The sequence below is a fragment of the Bactrocera tryoni genome, chromosome 5, assembly GCF_016617805.1.
Source record: "Bactrocera tryoni isolate S06 chromosome 5, CSIRO_BtryS06_freeze2, whole genome shotgun sequence".
NCBI classification, from domain to species: Eukaryota; Metazoa; Arthropoda; class Insecta; order Diptera; family Tephritidae; genus Bactrocera; species Bactrocera tryoni.
The window spans coordinates 66,337,057-66,339,931 of NC_052503.1; the positions used below are offsets into that span (position 1 = coordinate 66,337,057).

Sequence of the window (2,875 nt, forward strand, 5' to 3'; positions counted from 1 at the left end):
TATCAGTGAGTTATGTGTCTATTTATGTTTCAAAAACAACTAACAAAATTTGGAAAATAATGTTGACCGTGACTTTTGTGACAAAATATAGACCTTCGAAAGAAAGACATTGCAATTTGGTGATAAGCAAGTAGCTATAAAATCTCACTTCAATGCAGCTTTGAGCTACAGTTGCTCTTCAACGCTAATAAAATCAGTGTGTACCGCAAGATGCGACTGCTATTTTTGCTACTCTGCTGCACCGTAGCTTTTAGCTGCTGTAAAGCTGTTGAAGAAAAGGAAACCAGCGACGTATATTCATTATTGGAGGCACAGAAATTTTTACTCGAAATCGTTTGGCATGTACAGGAGCCAGTAGCACTGCCTGAGTGCCAGGATGTTGAATTTGTCAATGATGCGGCGCAATATACGGTGAGATTTTTTCATTACCTTGATATAAAAAATATAACAATTTTTTTGCAGAAATTCGACAGTGACATGCAACGCTTTGTTCAGGATGTGCAACACCAACGTTTACTACCACGAAATGACTTTTTCAGTGCGGTTGTGCGCACGCATCACCAGCAAGTTTTGGGCTTATACAAATTACTGACAAATGCCAAAGACTGGACCCTTTTCAAGCAGAATGTATGCTGGGCTCGTACGCACATCAATCCCGGCATGTTCGTTTACGCACTCGACTTGGCGATAAGACATCGTAAAGATTGCGAAATCTTTGTGTTGCCACCAATCTACGAAATATTTCCGCAACATTTCTTCAACAGTGAAGTGATACACAGGGCTATGACTGTCAGCGAAAAGAAATTGGAAATGGCACAAGAGCAATCGCACGCAAATAACGGTACGGTAAGCGAAAGAAGCTTACACGATTGGCAAACCTGGCAGTGGTGGAAGTTAATGGGCTTAAGCGATCAGCGTTGGTATCTCGATACAGAAGGCAGCGGTGCAAAGCGCGACGGTCTTACGAAATATTGGACACCTGTGGATTATACGCGCGATGTGTACATTTTGAATGATGAAACACGTTTATCATACTTGCTAGAAGATGTGGACTGGACTACAAGTTGGTATGAATTCAATGTGGACTATCCGCCATTTCTCGAGGACGAGGAATTAGGCGCGCATCATGGCGAATGGTGGATCCACCAATTGCGCACGATAATGACACGCTATAACTTGGAACGCCTATCGCAGGGCATGAAGCCCATCGCGGATATGAAAATTTCGAAAACCATAGAGACGGGTTATAATCCACAACTTGTCAGCTGGAATGGTCAGACTTTCTGGCAACGCTATAATAATTACGAATATGCTGATTATGGGTTTCCGGCAACGATCGATGTGATTTTTAAAGTCACAAAAGAAATATATGAATTAGCCGACACTGGCGTATATCGGCGGGAAAATGGCACATTGCATGATTTGCATCAGCTTGAGGCGCAACAAGATTTCTTTAATATTATACATGGTAATGTGAATGCTTTGACGCCGTACAACCAACAAACCTATTGGTTCTACTCCCTCATGTATCTTGCGCAAATTGAGTATGAGCAATTCCATAAAGTGGGTCCACATGTTTTGGCGAATTTCGAGACGGCGTTACGTGATCCGCTCTTCTACTCGCTAATGCAACACAAAGTTTTGGATATGTGGAACCGTTATATGCGTAATTTGCCTGCATACACGCGACAGGACTTGCTAGCTGTTGGTATTGAGGTGAAGTCGGCTGCGATTTCACCGCTGACGACTTATTTCGATTACGCTGATATTGATTTGACCAACTTGTGGTTGGACAAAGTCAGTCCATTTGATAATCGTAAAGGTATTTATGCCCGTCAGCAGCGGTTCCAACACAAGCCTTACAATTACACGTTGCATATACAAGCGGATGGTCCAGCTACAATTAGAATACAAACCTTCTTAGCACCAAAATACGATGAACACGGTGCGCTGCTGTCGCTCTCGAAGAACCGCGAAAATTTCCTAGAAATCGACCATTCTATTATGGAAATAAAAGCTGGTCTAAATATTGTCGAGGGGCGTTCGTATAACGATGATGTGTCGACTAAACGCTGGACCTACAGCGAAATGTGTGATATTGTCGACGCAGCGATGTCCGAGCGTTTAGAGTTTCCAAAGAATTTAAATCTACATTCAGACCGTTTCAATTTACCAAGAGGTAACAAGCAAGGCTTTCCAGTACAGTTGGTCTTTGTTGTTAGATCGGTTGATGAAAAACAGGCTTACGGTTTTCCTTTTGATCGGCAAATCGAGCACGAAAACATGTTTCAAGTGCCTAATGTATTTTTCAAGGATGCTATGGTCTATCATGTGGATCATAATGAAAATATTGAAGAATATGTTAAGAGCTACGCGAACTTTGGCCAATTCGATGAAAACTACTGGAAGATTAAGTGATTTATTTGAGTCTTTATAATACTGCAATAATATAACACAATAGTATAACACTATAATAAAATGTATAAGGAAATTTATTAAGGATTGTTACTGATTAAGTAACTTGTATCCGAGCAATACTCATAATTGATTTCTTTCCGTTAGCAGTCGCTCATCAGTAGATAATAACAAACTATGGGCTTTATCAAGTAGGTCTCTCTATACGTCATCACCAAAACATCCAGCATATAGTATGCAAGTTATTTCTGTTAAAGTATATTAGACGCAATAAACCATATCTTTTTATGGTCTGTTATGTATCAGAGACTTACACTCTCAGTGAAATTTGAGGATTAATTCCTTATATCTATTAAAATTTTTCTAAGGGTTCTAATAGGTATCACAAACTCTCTCAAACTCCTCTTAAATTCAAAAATTTAATATTATTTATAGAGGCATCTTCTAAAAATCTCCAACC

At 39.9% G+C, this 2,875-nt stretch overlaps 1 protein-coding gene across 1 annotated transcript; it reads left to right on the forward strand.

The window, feature by feature from the left end:
* Positions 1-210: 210 nt before the first annotated feature.
* On the forward strand, positions 211-2,437 carry LOC120777844 (larval serum protein 1 gamma chain-like). The gene is made up of 2 exons (XM_040109380.1): positions 211-411; positions 463-2,437. The coding sequence occupies exons 1-2, from the start codon at positions 211-213 to the stop codon at positions 2,416-2,418; spliced, it is 2,157 nt and encodes a 718-aa protein (XP_039965314.1). The 3' UTR covers positions 2,419-2,437.
* Positions 2,438-2,875: the final 438 nt, after the last annotated feature.

Bases quoted from the DNA above. Each gene is read 5' to 3' on its own strand.
- LOC120777844 (XM_040109380.1), top strand. From the start codon at position 211: ATGCGACTGCTATTTTTGCTACTCTGCTGCACCGTAGCTTTTAGCTGC. The intron at 412-462 runs GTGAGATTTTTT...ATTTTTTTGCAG, and splicing joins ATGATGCGGCGCAATATACG to AAATTCGACAGTGACATGCA.